Source organism: Dasypus novemcinctus, chromosome 24 (assembly GCF_030445035.2).
Source record: "Dasypus novemcinctus isolate mDasNov1 chromosome 24, mDasNov1.1.hap2, whole genome shotgun sequence".
NCBI lineage: Eukaryota > Metazoa > Chordata > Mammalia > Cingulata > Dasypodidae > Dasypus > Dasypus novemcinctus.
The window spans coordinates 15,982,037-16,002,885 of record NC_080696.1 but is presented as its reverse complement, the minus strand read 5'-3'; the positions used below and the strand labels follow the sequence as shown (position 1 = coordinate 16,002,885).

The 20,849-nt window shown below is 50.4% G+C and overlaps 1 protein-coding gene across 1 annotated transcript in view; it reads right to left on the bottom strand.

Moving 5' to 3' along the window:
• PCSK2 (proprotein convertase subtilisin/kexin type 2) overlaps nt 1–20,849 on the bottom strand; it is a 282,361-nt gene that overhangs the window by 27,177 nt on the left and 234,335 nt on the right. Inside the window, exons 7-9 of the mRNA XM_058287597.2 lie at nt 17,980–18,068; nt 7,359–7,534; nt 171–386 (exon numbers count right to left, since the gene is read on the bottom strand). Of these exons, the coding sequence (XP_058143580.1) occupies nt 171–386; nt 7,359–7,534; nt 17,980–18,068 (481 nt within the window). The remainder of the gene's footprint in view (nt 1–170; nt 387–7,358; nt 7,535–17,979; nt 18,069–20,849) is intronic.

Genomic DNA, 20,849 nt, shown 5'->3' with positions numbered 1-20,849 from the left:
GGGAAATGAGCTGACAACTTGCAAGTCCTCGGTCTCTCGGCTGCTAATGAGCCACCGGGCACTGGACAAGGACTCAGTGTGCGCCCTGGCACCCGCTCGCTGGGCCCACGGGGGAGCAGAGGGCGGTGGCCGCCCCGCATTTCCGCGCCGTGAGGGCCCGCGGCACTCACCACGCCGGCCTCGGGGTTCCTCTTCCTGCCGTTGCTGAAGGTGGAGGCCAGCGTGGAGGAGCAGCTCTCGTCGTACAGCGCGGTCCTGCCGTCGTTGATGGCCGAGTTGATGGAGATGGTCCACATGCTGGAGGCGTAGCCGTCGCAGTTACAGTCGTCGTAGCTGCCGCCGTCCCCCGAGGCCCACACGTAGATGCTGCCTTTGCCCCCGCGGCCCTGGGGGAGCAACCGAGCCGCGATCGCACCCGTGGGGCGGGCAGGGGCGGGGCGGGCGGGGAGGGGCAGGAGAGAGCTGGGGCAGGAGAGGAGGGGCTGGAGTGGTCTGGGCGGGAGGGAGCTGGGTGAGGAGGGGAGGGGGAGGAGGGGAGGGGCAGGGGGCGGGGCGGGAGGGGCCTGGGCAGGAGGGGAGGGGCAGGAGCTGGCTGGGATAGGAGGGGAGGGGCAGGGGGGGCCAGGCAGGCGGGGAGGGAGAGGAGGGGCTGGGGGTAAGAAGGGTGGGGGCAAGGGGGCCCAGGAGGGAGCGGTGGGGGCAGGAGGGGTCTAAGATAGGAGGGGCCAGGGGTGGGAGCGGCCTGGGTGGGAGAGACTTGGGTAGGGAGGCCGGGCAGGGGGGGGCAGAGGGGCCGGGTGGGAGGGGCCTGGGGCAGGTGGGAGCTGGGGAAAGAGGGGAGGGGAAGGAGGGGTCTAAGATAGGCGGGGCAGGGGTGGGAGGGGTGGGAGGGGCCTGGGAAGGAGGGGTGGGGTAGGAGGGGCAGGGCAGGAGGGGCCGCTGAAGGTTGTTACCGGATTCTTTCTTTTAATTTTTTAGATCTGTAGCTGACCACCCCTACCCTAGCAGGGCCCTTTGTTAAGTGTTTTTGGGGAAGGTTCCAAAACAAAAAGTAACGGAGTACATGATCACAGTAAAAACGTCAAAGTGCATGAAAAGGAAAATGAAAAAGGAAAATGGAAAAAAAAATGATCTCTTTCTTATGTATCCTTTCAGACACTTTTCAGCAAAAATGTACATTTTATATATATACTTAGCTGTATAAGATATATTTAATAGCCATGTACTTTTATTTTTAAAATCGTTTTTGGTTTTGAACTTTTTATTTTCAAGTAATTTCAAACTTAACAGGGCAGTTCCAAAGATAATACAAACCCTCTTCCAAGATGCCAACATACCCCTCTCTCCCAGATATCCACATGCACCAATTTTAACATTTTGCCAATTCTTTCATCTGTATCTATCTATATAATCTATCCACACATCCATCTATAATTTTAATTTTATGTGGTTTTATATGATATATAATTTACATATACAATATGTAGATATTGTGACTATAAAATGCATATTTCATGTTCTTTATATGTGGGTGTGTGTATAGACATATATGCATATATATATTTTTACCCAATTGGGTCATACCAGAATCCTCTTACATACAATATTATTTGACACTTACCTGTGCAAGGAACACTAAATATAGGAAGAAACCCTGATAGACAACAAATACAAATTTCAACACATAATGAGAGGGACAATGATTATTACCATATGCTGATCAGTTGTGAACAGCAGGCATTGTCGCAGATGCCTCCAGTTAGCATTGTGTATCTGTTCAAACCATATTCTTGGTGTTTATCTTTTCTTTTCCTATCTTCTGCCTTCTCTTGAGTATTCTCCCCTCTGCCTCAGTGAGGCTGGAGGGGGCCATTAGCTTCTTGCTTCCTGCTTCCTAACCCCTCAGGCAGCAGGGGCTGCGGGTCCTGTATTTTTCACCTGCACAGTAGGTGGTGGACAGCACAGCAGCTGTGCACTGTGGGAGGGGAGGCACTGTACACAGCCTCCACCCACTCCCCAGCCAGGCCCAAGGCTGCTCCGCTGCCCTCTGGAGCAAGAAGACAAGTGGAAGGTGGCCCAAGTGTTTGCTCTCAGGTGGCTCCAGGGGGCCCAAGGTTCTGGCTCAGTGGTTCAAGGGCAGATGTAACAGCAGGAAGAGAGACAGACTGGATTTACCCCAAGGCCTCCCTGGCTCCTAACAAGGAGAAAGGACGTTTTTGACGGCTTCAAACAGATCTTGGAATTGATTCGCTGTGATGGATTGGGTTGTTGAGTCAACAACTGTTTCTTCACCCACTAACTGGGAATGGTCCTCAGCACCTTGGTAAACTTATATTGGAAAAATTTTACTGAAATAAGCAACTGCTCCCAGAAAAGAGGACAGAAGGGGAAAATGGATTGTTCCAACAGTTAGTGCACAGAGACCTCCAGATTTGGCCTACCTGGGTCAAGATTTATTATAGAATGATCATTTTTTAAAAATAGTTTTGCCTACTTGGTGGGCAAAATGGTACCTCATTGAGTTAAATATTTTTGCGCTAGCAGCTGAGTTTATCTTTCTGTATCTTTGCTGCTCATTTTTGTTCTTACTTTGTGAATCATTTAGCAAAGCACCAAGCCCCTGTGGTTTGAAGCCTCCAAGCTTTCAGGGCTGTTTGTTACTCCAGCATTACGCAGCTTCTCCTGACTGATAGAGTGCATCATCTTCACATCCACTGAAGTTATATCAGGCACATCATTTTTTGTACCACTGTGTGATACAGTTCTTGGAATTTTTATCCCAAGCCACAAAGAGCCACCTGCATGATAACAGAGCTGTGGTTGTTTTCATTTTTTCTCTACGTTTATGGTCTTACTCTTGACAAATTAATAACCTATTATATTGCTTTTTATTTTTTAGTGTGAATCAAGACCTTGTATTTTGAAAAAATATTAACCACCACAAAAGTAGAGCAAATAATATAAAGAAGCCTCAGTGGATCAATTGCCCAGCGTTAGCAATTACCAACACGCTGACTGAAGGCATTTTTTTAAGGTTTTATGGAGTAATATTTATTACTCTTTTCTGGTAAATATTTTCCCTTTGCTTTTATGCACGAAAAGTCCTTCCCTGCCAAAATATTAGTGATTTAACCATATTTTCTTTTGAGCTGCTTTATGTTTTCATTCCTTATTGACTTTTATTTCGTTCTCTATTCGGAGCGTTGGAGGTGGGCCCCCTAGCCGGCGAGGGTCCTTACGCAGGGGCGACAGGCGAATGAATCCTCCTGCCGTGAGCTGGGGTTTCCCAGAGAACACGGGTCGCCATCCGAATGGACGTTCCTTCAAAAGGAGACGCTGAGAGGAGGGAGTTTATTTGGAGAGAGGTGATCCCAAGAAGACGATGGGCTGGGGAGTGTGACACAAGAAGGGGAGGGAGAAAACGTGGGCCGACAGCTGCCCAGTGCAGGCTCGGACTGCTGGGGACCCCCTGAGCAGACACGGGGAGCCACCCCAGATCCTGCCACCTGAGGCCGGGAGGCTGGTGGCTGGCCTGGGGCGGGGAGCAAACCCCGGCGCCCACCGGAACCGGAAGTTCCTCGGGGGAGAAGCAGCGAGCGGCGGCGCGCCAGCAGGGGCGCTGCTAGCGCTCAGGCTCGTGTCCCCCTGTGGGCCCAGCGGGGCAGGGACACCCCGGCGTCTGCCTGGGACACCCCACGGGGGTGGTGTGTGAGGTCCTCCAGGAAAGGCCGGGGAGGAACGCGCGGGCGCCCTGAGGCCCCTGGCTGAAATGCTCAGGCCGCGCGCGGGTCACCCGCCCCGCTCTTCTCCTCCTTCCCGCCTTTCCGTGTGACCGGAGAGCCCGGCGTGATCCTGTTTCTAGCAGGATGCAGACACCCCGTGGAGACGCCCAGATCTTTCAGGCGTCCGTGGTGCTCTGGAGGAGCTAATATTCAAACCAGCCACGGAGCCGGGTGGATTTCTTGCCGGGGCCCAGAAGGTGGGTTGACCAGCTCTCCGGCCCCTGGGACTGAAGTGTCTCCAGGCTCGGGATTGCCAGTGGTCAAAGCGGGACCGTCCCAGGCAAGCCAGGATGGGCGGCTGGTCACCCGATCTGAGGGGTCCACGCTCACGGAGGATCACCTGGCACCCACCAGCCTCTCCTTCTGTGTCCCCGTGTCCCGGAAACGGGGATTTAAAACGCACCCATCATTTCCGAGGCCACGTGGCAGACTGTTACCCCCTGCTCAATCGTGACCCTTCATCTGGTTTCCGGGGGCAATCAGAGCTCGTGAAATAGTCCTGAGGGGCCTGTCACTGCCCGCCAGAGGCCCCGGGGCTGGACGTCAGGCCCTCTGCTTGATTACATTTCAGCGGGTGGCGCCAGGCCTGCGCTCACCCATGGGTGACAGCCTCCCTAGCCAGCCCCCCGATCCCGCACTCCCTGCTGGTGGCTTTAGAGCCCTGCTCTCCTGCAAGTGACTCCTTTCCGGTACCTTCCAGCCCAAAGACATGCGCATCTGTGCTTGTGCCCTTTGCAACCCCTCCCCCACCGGGGCAATACTCCACCACTGCCATGTCTCATCTGCACCTCAGAATTTTCTGCAGGCTCGCCTTGAAATATTCCTAAGATGTTCCATCCAGTAGCAGCTCTGCAGAATGATTAATACGAGGGCAGAGGTGCAGTCGAAAGGGCCAGCTAGATGCTTGGCAGCGCCGCCCCGGGTGGCAGCGTTTCTGCCAGAAGTGGAAGGAAGTTCATGAATCAGCTGTCACTTCTGGAGCCCTCCGGAGCTGTCTTCCTCCCCCCCTGGTTGTCAGAGCAGTATGAGATCTGGGTCCTGTGATGGCTCATCTTGGTGAGGGCTGCATCCTCTCTGTGACCAGGAACACTTTGTTACTCAGAGCTGAGCTCCTCCGCGGTCCAGAAGGGAGGGTCTCACAGGGGATTCTGCTCAAGCTGCCCCCTGGGAGGTGGGAGCAGGTGGCCCCGGTGTCAGCACATCTCCTACAGCCTTGGAACGTCACTGTGCCCCGGTGATTTCCCAAAGCAGGGATGCGCGCCGCTTTCCCCCGGGAAGCTGAAGGCTGCTCTGCACCCCTGTTGCTGTTCCCAAAGTGCTGGGGCCTCAACCTGGGACTTCTACCCCAGCCCCCGCGCCCCAGGGTGGGAGGACTCAGCGTGTTCTGCAGTGTTTGGCCGAGTCTAAACTCCAGGGGCTCACGGTGGGGGCTGGCGTCCTTCTTATTCCCTTCCCCGCCCTCTTTAGTCCCTGCTGCTGTGCCCTTTACCTCCTACATAAACTGCTTGAACTAAACCCTTCCTCAGGGCCTGCCTCTGGGAGAGCCCAAACGAAGTCAGGGGCCAAGTACTGGACTAGCTCATAATTCAAGGATCTCAGACTGTCAACTATTTCCCATATGTAAGGTGGAAAATGCCTTAACTGTCAACGAAAAAATGTGGACTATTAAGGTAAAAAGGAAACAGGGAAAAGGTTTCCTTTTTTCCTTCCTTCTTGCCTGGTTCTTGTGGCCTTCTTCAAGTATTCATTGAGCCAACTTTAGGAGATGTCAACTCAAAGCCCTAAGGAGCCAGGCTGGGGATGCTTATGCATGTATCAGACAAGTGGGAGTGGTGGGGTCTGTGGCAAACAGTGCATAACCTGATAATGGTCTTTTATCTTCCTTCTCCTCCTCCTTTTGATGTTGGCCAAACAAAATATATCTGTAGGATGTTACCATTCAAAGACAGACATAAGAACTGCCTTTGCATAATAAGTAATTATGTGACCCCTTTGTTTAGATGGAGATCACCTTTCAGACATGGATTTTCCTTTAGAGTCAGGGAAAACAACTGAAACAGTGGGGAGGAACTCTTTGCTTATGCATAATGCCCTGTCACAAACTTCTACAACACTGTCCTAAAATGTCACCTTGAAACAAAGAAAGAGTCATTCCCACAGTCTGGGAAAAAGTCCAAGGAGAAATCTTGGCATTTTCATCATTCTTGCTTAATTTTCTAAAATGTTTTCCGTGCTGTCACCCGAGGATAAGTCACAACAATTTTTCTTTTGAAGTTTTGGTGTGCTTGGCATCCTTTGCAGTACGACTGCACTCGAAAGGGCCTTTTCATGTCGCAGCAGGGGAGGCTTCAGCCTTGAGAGGTGATGGAGCCACGCAGGAGCCAGCGCTGAGCGGCACCATCTGCGCTGTGAATTCTGATGGAGGACAGAAATCACTTCCTCACCTCATTCCCTTTTGGCATCAGGTGTCAAAAAACAATGTCTCTCAGTGAAAATCCAAGCTTGCTAGGAAAAGGGGCACAGGCTGCTCTCTCCAGCCACGCAGTGACTAATGTGATAAGAAAACAAGATTTTGGTCCATCAAAAGTTTCCTCCTAAATATTCCTGTAGGGTCCAGCATTGAAACGGGGGTGGCCATGCCATCTGCTCCAACCCGGTCCTCTTGGTAGGCGACCCTCCGTCAACTGCGCTGCGCCCCTCGAATGTCAGGAGTCCTTGCTGCTGCGGGCAGCCTGGAGTCCACGTTCCTTCGCTGTTTCCTACCCGGCCTGTCCGAGGGCAGCAGTGGGTGCGCATCCTCTGGCACGGGTGGGGTTCACTTTCCAGCCCTCCAGTTCCCACTTCGTCGTGTCTCAGGGCTCCTTTTGGTCAGTGTCTGAGCGCTGAATCTCCAAGGATGCCAGGCATTTCCTTGAATTCCTTGGAAAAGTTGCCTTGTGCCATCTTTGGGAAATTTGAGACTATTGTTGGGAAAATTTCCTTTTTTGGGAGGGGGGGGGGAACAAAGCCTTAAGGCTTCGGGTGATTTGCCTCCAGTTTTTCCACTTCCCAAAGGGCATTTTCGAACTCCTTGAGGCGCGGCTGGCGGCTGCTTCTGGGGACTGGAGATGGGTGTCCAAATGCTGGCCTCAGGCCAGTGGGGTGCCCTGGAAGGGTGTGCTCCGACTCCTAAGCCCAAGCTCCTGTCTTGTCTGGGGAGGCCCCTGCGTGACATCCCAGAGGAAGTAGCTCCTCTCCCTCACGACCCAGCCGCAGACCCGGCTGTGTCCCGGGCTCTGGTCCTTCTCCTCAACTCTGTCCATTCCTGGGCGTCCATGAAAACACTCCACTCGGCTCTCCTATCCTGGGGGCGTGGGAGATGCACAGCCCCCGGCTGCTGCCCCCCGGTCCCCCACCCCGTCGTGCCGAGACCACCTTGCCTGCGGCAGTTCCCAGCCATGACCTGAGCCTGGTGGCGTCCCAGGGCTGGCTGTTCCTGCAGTGACACATTGGACCAGGGAGGGAGGGTCTGCAGGGCTGCTCTAAGACAGTTTCGGGGGGTCGTGGAACCCCGGCGTCCCCGCGGGACCTCCTTACCTTGTTCACGCCGTCGGCCATGGCCTGGAGCGTGAGCTCCCGGGGCCCGTCCACCGTCTTCCCGTTGTCGGTCGGCCCCCAGCTGGCGCTGTAGATGTCTATGAGCTGCGGCATGTGGCTGATGGAGGACGCCTCGATGATGTCGGTCATGAAGGGCTGGTCCAGCATCCGGATACCTGCGGACACGCGGGAGCAGAGGACGCACGGGTTTCGTTGGGGTGCCATGGTTCACGGGAGATGGGGGGGTTGGGAGGGGGCTCGGTCCCGGGTGGGGCTGGAGACCCAGCGGGACCCCGAGTCCAGCCTCCCGGGCTGTAGGGTTACACCTACAGAGGACCAAGGAGGAGTCCAGGCGCCTTCCAGGCCTCTCCTTACGCCACTATATGAAGAAGAGTGGACTCCCTGGGACACTGCCCTGGCCTGCCTGGTGGGGAGGGACCAGCCTTGTGGACGGGGTTCCTTGGCGGCCTGTTCGTAATTGGAAGCTCCGTCTCCAGGGCTGTTAACCGGGACCCAAATCTCAGAGGAAGAAAGCTACTGTGAGGACAGGTTGGGGCAGAGGGAGGCGATGGGTATTTAGGAGAAATCCCAGAAGGCCGTGGGAGAGGTGGGGTGAGGATCGGTGGAAGAGGAACTCCCAGTGGCATGAGAGCTGGAAAGGGACTTGGGGGAGAGGGGCAGAAATGTCACATGGGCGATTCGAAAATACCTTGTCACCGGACTTTGTGACACGAGCCCTCCCTCCTTCTCCCTAAGGCACCTTCTGCAAGTCTGTGCCACTCTCTGACCCCTGGCAGGATGACTCCGGCTAGGAGTTTGAAAAGGTGCGGAGTTCTGCAGTGCGAACTGCGAGGGTCAGACCTGAGCTGTGGTGACCCCGTTTCTGGCTGCCCCTGCCTGTGGGCGCCCTTCGTTCACCCCCCACCCCTTGGCTGTCCATAAAAGGCCCCTCCTGGGTTCTCTCAGCAGCAGCCAATGGGATGAGCATCGGACGGTCCATCCCTACCCTCGAAACAGCACCCCTCTGTGCAGGGCTCTCTATGGGACAAGCCACCGTGACCCACGCCGCCCTGGCGTGGCGGCCGAGAGTTAGGTCCCCCAGGGAAACAAGCTCTTCAGCTGCAGCCGACCCCGTGGGCGGGAACCCGCCTGTACAGGACGTTGGATGAGGTTCCTTCCCTTAGGGTGTGACCTGGCTGAGCCCGGAGGGTCCTAATCCTATCACAGAAGGCCTCATTGCCAAGGCCAAAGCCCGAGAAGCCGGAAGCCAAGGGAACCCAGGAGAGAAAGGAGGAGGTGTCACCATGTGTGCTGCCATGTGATGGGAGAGCCAAGGAATCCCAGAGAGGGCCGCCAGCCGGAAGACACCACCCCGGAGGGAGCCCGCCTGCCCGCCTCCCCGCCTCCGAAACTGGGAGCCAATAAATCCCTGTTTTTAAGCCAAACTGGTTTTGTTTCAGCAGCCAGGAACGACGACACCAAACCTGGACTCTGGAGTACCGACTTGTCCCACCTGGTCAAAGGGCATCGTCCACAAGCAGCGCTCTCCAACGGGAAGGCAAATTCATTGAATTCAGGGCACAGCAGGCTCTTGTGCAACTGGGCAGCTGCCCCCGAGCTTTCTGGGTTCAGGGTCTGCTACTTCCCCAGGCCAGGAGGCCCCAGGCCCTCTTTCCTTCTCCTCGTCTCCCAGGCCGTCTCCCCCAGTGCCTGCCCATCCAGGCTGACCGCTCCACGCCTCTCAGGGGAGTACTCCTCACCCAGTTCTGAAGCCTCCTTTAGCATGCACCCACTTCTCTGTTTTTTTAATCTTCTGTGACAATTGATTACTCGTGTGTTTCATACACCACTAAACAGCAGGGCCTTTGCGTAGAGGGGATGTGTCGATTTTCTTCACTGCTGTATCCCCAGTGATGGGCATGGAGTGTGGTGCGTATTTCAGCCTGGTAACTAGTTGGGGAATAGGCGTGTGGCATCTTTATTTAGTTGCTTTCCTGCCCAACGGAAGGAACAGGTAACAACAGGCCTGGATTTTCCATTCTCTACCATTAATCCATAAATCTGGCCATTTTTGGCAAGCTGACAGACATCCAATTATCAGTTCACGTTTTTTTCCCCCTTGGAGGAAGTTTATTCAGAATAAGCATCATGCTAGGTTTGAAACTTCTGGAATCCATGTTCAGTGGTGCAGTTTATGAGACAGGAAATTCAAAGCCCTACATTTTGCTTTGGGTCCACCTGTATTTTATTTATTTTGAAAATGCATTTCACAGAGGTGGTCAAAAGAACACAGAGTAAACTAACTAGCACAGCTTCTTCATGCCCTAAGCTGTACCCACAGAGAGGCAGTTTTGTTTGCTTTCAAGGACAGAACTCAGATACTCTCGAAACCCAGGAGTGCCCAGATGGCCAGGACGGAACAGCCTGCCTCAACGGGAAGGTGGGTGTAGCGAGTGTAGCAAATTCATATTATTTATGAACTTCAGAAAAGATAATATGCTTGTAAACTGGTCTGTTCTCTGGGCATGATGACCTTTGATTGTATTAAATTCAAAGGTTTTATGTTTGTTTGATTAAATCAAGAGTAGGGTTTTGATTCGACCATGTCAATAGGGTGTGACTCAGGGTTGAGTCCCTGTCCCCTTGGTGGACAGATTGAAACAGACACAGAGGAAGACACAAAAGTAGATACGGAAGAGGAGAGAACTTTGTCAGTTCAGTTCTGCCACGTGACAGAAAGGAGAAGGCTCAAACAGATGAAGTCCTGGGAAGAGAGACGAGCCCCACGCCAGCCTACTGCTGGGACCACGGAGACTTAAGAGCAAGAAGGAAGGAGAGACCAGGCAGAGCCGCCCGCCATCTTGCTTCAACACGTGGCAACAGACTTTGGTGAGCAAGTTGGACTCTTTAGAGCCTTGTAACTGTAAGCTTCTACCCCCAGTAAACACACTTTATAAAAACCAATGGATTTCGGGTACTTTGCATCAGCACCCCTTTTAGCTGGCTAATGCAGTGAGAGAAATTCAACTCCAGCTAAATGAGGACTTACTCTCCCATCTGCCCACCAGGGGTAACCCTGGATTTTGTCACAGAGCCAACACGGGGTGCATCCAAATGCCGAGGCTCGTACCCTCTCTTGTTGCATTTTGTCCCTCTGCCTCTCTCCCTTCCCAGCTCCCTCCCTGCCTCCGTGTCCTGCACAGGACACCGGCCTGCATTAATCCTCCGACTGTTTGGGACTTAAGAGAGCAGGGGAGGCCACGGACTGGGGCAAGGTTCTCATCTGTGTTCAGGGCCAGGCACCCGACATCCTTTTAAGCTCCTTAAGCTCAGGAGGAATGAGGCGTGCATTAATTGAAAGCAATACAGTATTAATTTTGCAAGACTGTGCCTCCAGCAGCCACGGCAGAGGCTCAGGGTGACCAGAGGTCTCTAGGGAGGGCCTCTCTCTGCCCCCGGATGCTCTAGTGATCCTAATTATCATGGGCTGGGGGGAGAGAGGAGAGAGGGAAGGGGGGAAGGAAGGGAGGGTAGAGAAAAGAAGCTGCAGCAGCAGGAGGAGGGAGAGGAGGAAAGGAGGAAGAGGGAAGAAGAGGGAGGGAAGGAGGGGGAGAGAGACAGAGATTAAGAGAGAGACTGAGAGAGATTACTAGAGAGGTTGTAACCAAGTTTTAAGAATTAACAGGGAAGTGGACTTGGCCCAGTGGTTGGGGTGTCTGTCTACCACATAGGAGGTCCACGGTTCAAACCCCGGGCCTCCTTGACCCGTGTGGAGCTGGCCCACGTGCAGTGCTGATGCGCGCAAGGAGTGCTGTGCCACGCAGGGGTGTCCCCCGCGTAGGGGAGCCCCATGCACAAGGAGTGCGCCTCCGTAAGGAGAGCCGCCCAGCGCGAAAGAAAGTGCAGCCTGCCCAGGAATGGTGCCGCACACACAGACAGCTGACACAACAAGATGACGCAGCAAAAAGAAACAGATTCCCGTGCCCCTGACAAAAACAGAAGCAGACAAAGAAGAAGATGGCAGCAAAAAGATACAGAGAACAGACAACCGGGGCGGGGTGGAAGGGGAGAGAAATAAATAAATCTTTAAAAAAAAAAAAGAATTAACGAATGGTTATGATTACCAAGCCATTACAGAGATTCCTCTTTACTTTCTAGTATATTGTAGAATAGCCAAAGGTAAATACCTGAGATGACTGGAACTTGCTGAATTAGAATCCAGATGCCTTGACTTCTGATGACTGTGAAACTATAGAGCCTTTATCTTGTGATTGTAAAAACCTTGCCACTGAGCGCCCCCCCCCCCCCCCCCCCGTTTTACACCTTCCAAGTCCTGTGATCACTAGGCAGCCCCTGAATGTTTATTAATGAAGGACCCTGGGCCAGCCCCAGCCCAGTTACCCACTAGCATAAACCTGCCTGCTCTTTGATACCATAAAAACTGTCAGGATTCCTGCAGATCTGTGGGAGCAGCTTTTAGGCTGTTAGGCCTTGGAGCTCCTTGCTACATGCTAGGAATAAACTCTCTCTTTGAAACCCTGGTGTCTCAGGAATTGGTCATTTGAAGGGCTTCGGGCAGAAAAGAACCCCACTTGTGCTCGGAAACAAGGTTGAGAGAGAGAGGGAGGGAGAGGAGAGGAGAAGGGAAGGAGGGAGGGAGAGGGAAAGGTGGGGAAGGAGAGGGAGAGAATTTGAGGGAAGGCACACGCAAGCCAGAGCAAGGTAGAGCAAGGTACAGCGGGAGAGTGAAGTGCTCTCCCGGCTCAGGCAGCCTGTCTCCCCAGGCACCAGGCAGGTGTGAACACTGAAGCAAAGCGCCCGAAGACCCTGTGCCCCCTCCTCACCGCTCAGAATCGGAGCCTCGCTGGGTTGCCAGCCCCAGTCTCCTGGGACTGTGTGACCCGGGGATCTGAGCCCCCTCCTTCGTCCACCTGCCCCTGCTCCAGCTATGGCAGGTGCCCTGGTACCTGACCGAGGCCAGGAAACGCCCCATCTGCACAGAACTCAGGGACAGGACACAGGCATTTTTTTTTACACATACATTTTTAATTAAAAACTTTTTTCAGTCCCTTTGACCAACAATGTCACTTTTTGAGCTCAGAAATATGAGCCCAGGGGGTGGGGGAGGAGCCACGGCCTGAGGAAGTGAAACCTCGTGGGCTCGTGGCGCTAAGGGTTGACCAGCCCAAACGCAATCAACGCAGAGAGCATGCGTAAAGGCACGGGCGTGTTAGGAGATTTATTGGCCAAATATATGAAAGCCGTTTCTTGTTGGTAGAGAAATTTCCAGGTATTTTGACAATATTAAAAAACAACAACAACAACAACACAACGGTGTGCTTTTTAAACGTCTTTTGAAAATCTTGGACCAAAGGCCATTGCGTCTAGAAGCCCAATCCGTAAATATATATGAATGAGGGATTGCTTTGGTATCAAAGGGAAAGCGAGGCAGGCCCCACCCACTTGGCCTTGCCCCACCCTGGGGGAGGCTGAAATTGGAGAGCCCTGCCTGCCCTGTGGTGCCTTGGGGATCCCCCCCCCCACCGTTTGCTACCTGCTGACTTGCTCTTTCAATAACTCATAATGGCCTTAGGCCCTGCTAGGCTGTGTGCTCTGCAGGGTCTGCAGGGACCCCCCCACCCCCGCCACTGCTCCAGGGCAGGAGTGGCCGTGTAGGGACACTCACTGTTGAGTACACGAACAGCCTGAGATCTCAGCTGGCAGGGCCCGGACGTCCTGGGGCCGTTTCGAGCTTTCAGAAATTTCAGAAGTAAATCTCAACCAACTTAATGGAAAATATCATTTCAAAGGTTGGTTATTTATATGGTCATATGCTTCTTTTTGTCAATCTGAATAATATTTTTAATTTACTTTTTTTTTGGTTTCAGTCCCTTTGACTGAAGCTGTCAAACATTGCTTGATAAATTAAAAATTAAAAATGAAGAAGAAAAGAATTGGGTAAGCTTCTTGGGAAGTATTTGAATAAAGGCATTTTTTTTCTTTGAAATTTAGAAAACTAAGTGACTGGATAAAAGAGATTTAAATAGTTTGCAAAGAATGGATTTTTGAAGTTATTACACCTTCAAGTCTACCCTAAGACTTCTGGGACATCCCTGTATATAAAGTTCTACATGTTACAGAGAAGGTACTCTTTAGAAGTCAGAATATTGGAAGTTTTCCTCCCTCCCTGCCCATTTATCTAGAAGTTGTAGGAGCAACTGCTTTCACGAAACAGCAACAGAAAGGGCAGGACCAGGATCAAAGGACTCAAAGAAAGAGCTCATCTTAAAGAAGAAATTTCCAGCAGAGAGTGGGAAAAAGAAGTTTTTCAAGCTTTTAATGCATTGGTTGAGACTAGAAGTTCTGGGGCCACAGGGCACCGTGTGCAAAATTGTTCCACCCCTTACTAGCTGTGTGGCCTCTGTGTTTCAGTTCCTTTTCCCAAAAAATAGGGATAATGGTGTGTTCCTATCATAGGGTGGTGATGAGGGTTGAATGCATGGAGGGTTTTGCACTGTGCCTGATGCAGAGCGAGAGGTGATAGATGGCCAGTATTGCTACTGTAACTGTTGTTATCGTTAGGCAAGTATCAGTAGGTATTTGAGCTAAAGGATTTTTAGGGTCTCCTTGGGCCTGAGATTCTAATGGGTAAATGGAAAAGATGAGCCCCTGGAAAAGTCACACTGTGTTTCAACACCTGAAGGCCATATGAGTTGAGGCTGATGGATGACCACGGAGCTCCATGAGCCTGGACTGGTCTGGGGCAAACGTGCAGAGGAGAGTTCCCTGCTGGGTCCTTGGGCCACTCAACCTGATATGAATGGTGGGGCTGGCCCTTAAGAAATTCCCAAGGTGTACTTGAAAGCAAAAGGGAAGGAGGATGAGAAGGCCCAGGTCTCATTGGAACTGATTTGATTGGGAAAAAATAGCAAAGGTGAGGGGGTGCTGGTGGAAGAGGAGAGGATTTTGCTTTAGGGTAGAACTTCCAGCTTTGGGTCCCTTTGGGTCCTGATACCCTTAATTCCTCTACTCCATCCATCCGTCCATCCGTCCATCCACCCATCTGTCCATCCATTCATCCATCCATCCATCCATTGTTTCTCATTCAATGAATCTCTACTGCATATTGATGGGTTTATTCATTGACCCTTTCTTCTCTTTATTTCTCCCTTGATTTCTTTCTGCCATTCTGTAAATAGGGTCTGAGCATCCATAATGTCCCATCTCTGTTCTAAGTGAGAGAAAACATACATGGCCTCTGTTCTCAGGGACATTATTGTCTGCAGGGAAGAAAGATATTTATCAAACAGCCTTGCACAAGGATATATGACAACAAGGTGGTCTCAGTGCTGGGAAGGAAAAATTCAGCATGCTTTACAAGGTGTAGATGAGGACACAGGCCTGTGAGCATGGGGTGATGCCGGAGAAAGAATCGGGGGGGGGGGGGCGCTGGGAGTTGAAGGATGGGGAGTTAGCCAGGACACGGGTAGGGGGAAGGTAGTCTGGGCAGAGGGAGCATGTGCAAAGGCCCTGTGGAGGGAGAAGTGGGGCTACACTTTCTAACTTACACTTGCTAGGGGGTTTTATCCAAACTATCTTCACCCTGAGATGGACCCATCCATTCTTGGGAACTTAGTGTCCAATAAAGGCGGTACCACACATCAAAGGGACAGAGCGCATTGTGGAAGAGATGGTTTTGGGAACACTGGGTCACTATTAGAAAAAAATAAAGCCGGATTGCCACCTAGCACCACATACAAAGGTGGAATATTTGGGACATATTTGCACCGACTAACCCTGACAAGGGGGTAATAGGATATTCTGAAAATTCCTGCAAGCCAAAAAGAAAAAGACAGGAGCCCCAGTGGAAGAATGGGCAAAGTTCATAAACAAGCAATTTATAGAAAAGGAAACTCAACAGGCTAACAGGAGAACACTCTTCCGCCTTCCCCCCCTTTTCTATAATCTCCTCTCCATTTTTCTTTCTATTTATGGACTAAGATTCTACAGCATGTTAACCTCAGCCTTTTACTGAACATAGGTGAAGAGAGGCCCAGGAGAGACCTGGGACCTGCCACCTCTCTAACCTGTAACCAAACGCCTGGAGACGCCCAACGACTAGCAATGGTCCTGCCTGGACACCAGGTGGCGCTCTAGGCCTCCCTAACTCGGGAAGCTCCGGAAAGGAAAGCTTCCTTACCAGGGCTGGCTTGGTGGGAGCTCATTTTTAGCGAATAATTAAAAACCAGCCGACTTTTGGACTTCCAGCCAGAGTTTACAAAATGTCCCCTCTAAGTTTTTAAGGTCTAAGAGCTCGAGACTGTTTTCATTGCGGCTTTGAGGGACTCTCCAGAGCTTCCTCGAGAAGAATTCATTTTGACCCCCAGGGAAGGTGGGATGACACTGCAGGCCCTAGAGACCACTGGCCTGGGACCAGAGCCTTTAAGGGCAGGCACCAGTGTGAGTGGTGGCAGAAAAAAGCCCAGAGGAGAAAGGAGGCTCTGCTGCTTAAAGCCTCTGTGTGGCCGGGGCACGCCAGCCAGGGTGCACCTGCTCAGTTTCCGGAACCTCAGAGGGTTGCCGTGAGGCCTTCCCTTCCAGCATTCCCTCGCTTCGGGCTCCGGAGGGCCCTTTGCCCATGGCCAGCGAGGGCCATGGATGCTGTGGCCCCTTGCCCCGGTCCCAGGCGGCCCAGCCCATGCTTCTCTGCCTCGGGCCTTCTGTGGCCTAGAGAGTTCGGCAGAGCCCCAGTGAGGGGCAGGCTGAATGTGCCAGGGTGTTAGGCCGGGAGCCCCGAACTGTCCCCAGCAGTGAGGGGTGGGACTTGGTGGACAGATTTCCCAGGCTCCCTGCCTTTGGTGGGCCACTCCTCTTTTCTGCTTCTCTACTTTCCCCATTCCCTTCCTCTAGCTTCCTGCACATCACCTCCCCAAATCAGGTGCTTGCTCCGAAATTCTATTTCAGGCTTGGCTTCTGGGGACTTCAGCCTAAGAGAACAGGAGGATTAGGTACATTTGATGTACCTAGCTCAGATGCTTTCGAAGAGCAAATAATGAGAGAGAAAAGGTAAAGGAACAGGTGGGGAAAGGGCACCTAATGGCCCTCCAGATCGCTAATAGCTGCTTCACACTCCTAACGTTTTGCAGGCAGGAATTCTACAAACCCCTTCTAGGTTTGCCGAGCCTTCCAAACGATTTTGAAGTAAACCACTGTGAATGAGAAATTCAGGTTTGAATTTTTCAGTTGCCTCCAGTTCTGCTCTGTAAACAGGGCCCTCGCCTTCCCTCAGTTACTACACTGGGAAGGAGCCCGGCTGATAAAATATTAACCAAGTGCTCTCTTCCCCTGAGCTCATAACGGCCCCTGACATTTCAATGCCAGCATTTTGGATGCACCCCAAGTAACCGAAACCCGAGGGCCAAAGCCTTGTCTCTTTACATTTCAGAACCCTCCAGATGTATTCTTTTGTGAAATTTCACACAGGCACGCCTCTCACAGTGTTGAAAGAAGTTAAGGGCCTGTTTGTATAGGTTGCTATTGCTTTATTTAGGTCCCTGGAAATGCAAGTGTCAGCATGAAATATGTTTATGGTTCCATTAAATCACTAGGAAAAAAAAATCACCACTGTTGTTGTAAAAAAGGGAAAACAAGACTGAGTGACTCAGCTTGAATAAATTAAGAACCAATTTGATATAAAACTTGGAACCAACTAGAAGCCACTTCATGCTCAGGCTTCTTGTTGCGTAAGAGCAGAGCTCTCTCTCTCTCTCTCTCTCTCTACCTGGAGTGGAGGCAGCTCTCAGTCTCTAGATTTCCAGTGTCCTGCCTCCCCCATTTCTAAAGCCCCCACAAGGAAGAAATTATTAAATATCTTACCCACTGGAACTTTACTGGAGGAAAAATGAGTTAGTTGTTGGAATTAGATGAATTAAAAGTACCCGGAAAGAAATTTTTGAGAGTAATGTTTCCATAACTTGTCTTGCTGAATTTTACTTTTTTGAATTTGAAATAGTTATCTTAAAAAAAGAAAACAGTCCAGATAGACTACATTTCCTTAAAAATGAGATAAATTGTGTAAAACATTTTGAAAGGCTCTGAGTTATATTTACAAATAATTTGTGCACACCTTTCATAGAGCAAGTATATGGGTCTCATTAAAAAGTTATTGATACAAAAGAGTACAATCTGTACCATTCCATTTACATGAAGTTCAAAACCTGGCAATGACCAATTTTTGCTGCTAGAAAACAGGATAGTGGTTATTCTTGTGTGGTTGGGTAGGTCCTGGCAGGGGACAGGGGGAGGCTTTTGGGGTGCTGGTAATTTTTTTGATTCTTGATCTGGATTCTGGCTACACAGACATGACCACTTCGTGAAAATTCATTAAGCTGTGTGCTTATGTCTTTGTTTTAACCTGCGGTTACATTACATTTAGATCAGAAATGTGCAAATTTTTTGATAATGCTGTACAGGTGAAATTAAAAAAAATTTTTTTACTCTTTTTAATCTAAGTCTCAACTCTCCTGCCCCAGTGAGGGTTTATCATCCTGCTGGTCCAGGCTGGAGGGCAGTGTGACCAGCCTGCTGGGGCTGGCTGCCTGTCTGCTGTGGGCCAGCTTACCTGCTACCTTGGAGTTGTATGCCACTCCGACCCCGCAGATATTGTTGTTGGCTGCGGCGGAGACTTCCCCTGCACATCGGGTCCCATGGCTGCGGAGGAAAAGAAAGTCAAGTTGGGGGCGGTGTTGAACGTATTTGGAGGAGGTGCCTTAAATTCTATCAACCGGAAGCAATTTTGTTCTTGTCGAGGCTTCCGCAGGCGCGCGCCCGGGGCGGCGCGGCTGGCGCTGGGCTGTCTGTACGTCCCAACTTCTCCAGCTCGTCCCCCCACGCGCCTTCTTGACTTTCGGTTGTTCTTGCCATGAAAATGCTTCTCAGAACATTTTTAACCTTACGCTTTGATTTTTACTTTAAAACCCTGCGTCTTCCTGCGGAAGACACTCTTAGAGGTTGTTTACCCACTGGAACTTGACCCCGTGTGAGGCAGGTTTGTCCTTGCTGGAACTGCTCTGGTTTTACTGAAGTGCCGGAATTCTGGGCTGGTGATTATTTTCAAGGTGGTTTGATAGGCAGAGTGTACAGGGATTATGGTTATTTACCCTTTTTGGTTATTGCCTCCTTTGAGGATATATTGAATGCTATAGATTCCCACCTATCCAGGAAAAAAACAAATCAAACCAAAACAAAAAAGCATAAGCCAGCAACATTTTACAATTTCAAGGGGTCCATAGAGCCTCTGAGGCTAATCTGTAGGTCCCCAGGTAAGGCCCTAAGGTGTAGGTGATCTTTCCAAAGTTTGCCTGGTCTAACAGTTCTGAACAAGGTCTTATCAGGGCTTATCTAATAAAATATTCTCTGCAATAGAAGTTGTAATTTTATTAATTTTTTCTTTTGTCTCCTCCCCCCCTACCAAAGGGTTTCAAATATTTCTCCTTTTTCTATACTTCCTCTCACCTTGAATTGGGCTGGCCTGCGACTTGTTTTACCAACAGACGTAGCATAAGGAGAATGTGTCAATTCTTACAAGGCCCAGAGCCACGTAGAGGAACCTGAGCTAGCCTACAAGTGAGACGAGATCACGTGGAAAGAGAGAGGCCCAGTTGCCTCCTTAGATGAGGCCCCAGAAACGTGGGGGCTGTCTCGTACCCTCCAGCTGCAGCCAAATCACCCAGTCAAGGTGTGGAATAGACCTGCTGAGCTCTGCCAATATTACAGGACTGCAAACAAAGGCACTTGGCTCTTTTGTAAGTCACTGAGTTAAGCAGCAAGAGATAACTACTGAGTATAAACTCAATCAGAGTGCTGTGTTTTTAGCCCCAGAAAGGATTTAAAGCTGTGAAAGATTCAAATGGCTCAAGGCATTGGAAACTGTGGCCTCACCCCCTGGAAAGTCCATTTTCATGGTCCAGTGGAGAAGCTGGAGAATTAAATGGGTCACCCTCCCACACCCAGGGAGCAGGGTGAAGGCAGCCTTCGGAGGGGACTGGCAACGAGGCCAGTCTTTCCATCCACTGTGCAAACTGTGACTTACAATAGAGGAAATGTGGGTGAAGGAGCGTATTTGCTGCATTTCCCCGGAGATTTCTGATTTCTGCAATGTCAACTAGTGTACTGTTGGGGGGCATCCTCTTGGGGCAAGCCAAGCTATTGCACCAGCTCTTAACAAAATCGCAGTCAAGGATTGACTGAAAAAGAAATTCATTTTCCTTTCTCTATGTGAGTGAAAGTAAATCCTGCTTCCATAAAGGCTGTATATCTCCTGGGCTCAAAATCTCCTTTGGAACAAGGTTGAAATCTGTTTAATGTACACAAGTAAAACTTGTAGTCAGGGTGAAGGCGAGGTCCTGGTGTTGAGAGATTTGCGGAAAACTTAAAATGCCGAGCAAACCCTTATTTGTCTTGATGCTTTCAGTAAGCCACATTGGAGATTTTTGAGAAGGTCCTTCCTGATGGTTTAACTAGGTGGCAGTCTCTCATGGGTGTGGCTTTCTTGGCTACCTTCTTATTCCATATGCCGAAGAAATGCTCAATAAAACAGCATGGAAAGGGAGCAGGGGGAGCTCAGTGGCTGAGAGCCTGCTTCCCACGTATGAGGTCTTGGGTTCAACACCTGATACCTCAAAAACAAACAAACAAAAAACAACCCAACAGCATTGAGGGGAGTGGATGTGGTTCAAGCAATTGAGCTCCCACCTCCCACATAGGAGGTCCTGGGTTTGGTTCCTGGTGCCTCCTCAAAGAAGACAAACAATAAACAGACATCTAGCAAAAACAACAAGCAGAAAATGAACAAAAAATAAATGAGTAGGGAGTGGATGTGGCTCAAGCAGTTGAGCACCCGCCTCCCACATGGGAGGTCCCAGGCTTGGTTCCCCATGCCTCCTAAAGAAAAAACAAACAGACAATGAGCAGACAACAAGCAAATACGATGATTAAACAATGAGCAACAACAATGAGCTAACATCTGAGGGAGTCATCTCAGGGAGGAAAAAACAAAACAGAATAGCACATTGAAATACACACACATATGCCTCTCTGTGAATAAATATACATATAAAGTACTTTATATTAACTTCTGTGTGCATATTTTAAATGTATGCATTTAAATATATATTCATACTTATATACTTATGTTTATAATCACACATATATTTAAAAATATATACATATATACCCGATGTATTATATATGTAAATGTGTATACTTATATAAAATACATATATATACTTTATATATATGCACTTATATTTTATAGTGGAACTTTAATGGATACTGGTATTAAATTTGACTGGCATGCTTGCTGTTTGGTTCATGCCAAGCAAATAAATATTTAAATAAAAGTTTAAAAATCAATCCCATATCTACTTTGATCAAGCACTAATTTCATTATTATTTAAAAATCAAATCTGGCATGAAAAGGCAGCCCACTCA